General features: G+C 26.0%; 1 protein-coding gene across 1 annotated transcript in view; it reads right to left on the reverse strand.

The window, feature by feature from the left end:
• The window catches only part of LOC136085890 (uncharacterized), a 6,566-nt gene extending 4,977 nt beyond the window's left edge, over window positions 1-1,589 (reverse strand). The window contains exons 1-2 of the mRNA XM_065807718.1: window positions 1,448-1,589; window positions 1-237 (exon numbers count right to left, since the gene is read on the reverse strand). The exon at window positions 1-237 is cut by the window's left edge and continues 14 nt beyond it. Coding sequence (XP_065663790.1) covers window positions 1-230 — 230 coding nt within the window. The 5' untranslated portion in view covers window positions 231-237; window positions 1,448-1,589. The remainder of the gene's footprint in view (window positions 238-1,447) is intronic.
• Between the last annotated feature and the right edge of the window lie 420 nt (window positions 1,590-2,009).

The raw sequence follows: 2,009 nt of genomic DNA on the forward strand, positions 1-2,009 counted from the left end.
AACTCCAAAGTTTTCTTAACAAGAGCAAGTTTTTCACCAGCCATTGATCCAGATTTATCTATTACTACAACAAGGTCTATAGGTGCTCTTTTTCCAATTTCTTTTTCATCTAAAGTCATCTCCAACGAAGGTGCTTTTAAGGAAATCAATGCCCAAATATCAAGTTTTTCCTTAAAGGAATAGTCTTTGTATTCTGTTGAGCATACTATGGTAAGTTTTTTATCATTCATCTTCACACTAAATGCATCAATAGAAACTCTTAGAAAATTAATACTTAAATTAAAAACAATACAAAACAGTATTTGAAAAATACATCTGTCACTACTAGTCGCTAACTATTTTACACTAGTCAAATAGTTAGCGACTAGTAGTGACTTATTCTTTTGTGGTAAACTATTTTAAATTAGTTTGTAATAAATATATATAATAAATAAATGCTATAAACAAATGTATTTAATCATTGCCCTCCATTCAACGGTTACTTGAAATAATAATACATTTAATAACAAGAACAATTCAAAACTAAATAGTTTTTTTTTTACAAATAGTAAAAATAAATTTTTTAATTACACCAAATGAATACCTAAAAAATATCTTTTTAAAAGACTTTCGGTATTTGATGTTTAACTTTAAAACCTCTTTTTGTCAATAACATCAGCTTTTATGTTCAGTTCACTTATTTAAAGTTTCGACCAAGTTTAAAGTTATAAGAGAAACCTTTTAAAAAGATTGTCATAAATTATGAAAATATAAGCTTATAAAATTTGAGGTCACTTGGCAAATGGTATTTGAACTCTGAAGTCTCTTAGTAAATATAAATGTCACATGTAAAATAATCAAATAAGAGTTAATGCTAAAAAAAAGTGACCTCAGGTAACTTAGTTTTTTTTTTTTTTTTTTTTAGTTTTGACTCAGAAACAACCTAATTATTGGTTTCAAAGAATGTCATTCTTTTACAGTATCGTATTTTAGACATAATTTCTTTTCATTGAAAACAAAAAAGAAATTTTTTTAAGTTGAAAACCAAAGTAGTTCTAAATTGAATAACAAAAAGTTTTTAGATCTAGATTAAAAATAGCTATTATAACTTTAAGATATCATTAATATATATTATTTCTTAAACAATTTGTGCAAACCGATTTCAAATAAATGTATTTAAAGTTGGTAAATAACGATTCATTTTGCTTGGAAAACTTTAGGCACCAAAACTTTTTTTAAATTAATTGTTTTTTAAGGTGTTCTAAGCTATTTTTAAATTTGCATTTCATTATTTATTTTTACGTAGTTAAGATTTTCAAAAACTGGAGCAAAGTTCTTAAATAAAAGTGAATTCAATTCCAGAAATGGGTATCAATTAAATGTATTTCACATTTTTAAGAGTTATATAATTTTTAATACTTTAAAATATGAAAATAAAATAATTTATGATTGAACCAATAAATTTTACCTTTATAAAGAAAAAATGCTTAACAATGTATCGAATTTAACAAACTTAACTCCTGTCACTTTGCAAAACCAGTTTTTACATATTACTTGTGTACCCTTTTTACTTTGCTGTGATTTGTTTCACTTCGATAAACCTTCACTTTTATATTGGAGTTTTTCATCTTTAAATAGAAAGCGTGTAATTCATTTTCCATATTTGTATATAAATTCTCATCTTTAAATAGAAAGTGTGTAATTCATTTTCCGTATTTGCATATTTCTTAATTCACTTAAGACGTGATTCGTCAGCATTCGCTGACTTAAAATTCCCAGAGTTCTGGGAATTGTTAGAATCGTTATTCTGGGAACGTGATGGTTTCCGCCTAAAATTTTCCTCAGAACCGAAGTCGAAAGTTCTGTGAGCTAATCACAACACTTTCGAAAGTGTTGTGAATTCCCTTACGAATTCGTAAGGGATCGTCTTTAAATACGTAACGTAAACTTTTACAATAAATAAAACAAAAACGATCAAAAGTTTTCCTCGCAGAGTCTTAATTTATATAAAAAATTTTTACGGGTACTTA

This window comes from Hydra vulgaris, chromosome 10 (assembly GCF_038396675.1).
Source record: "Hydra vulgaris chromosome 10, alternate assembly HydraT2T_AEP".
Lineage (NCBI taxonomy): Eukaryota > Metazoa > Cnidaria > Hydrozoa > Anthoathecata > Hydridae > Hydra > Hydra vulgaris.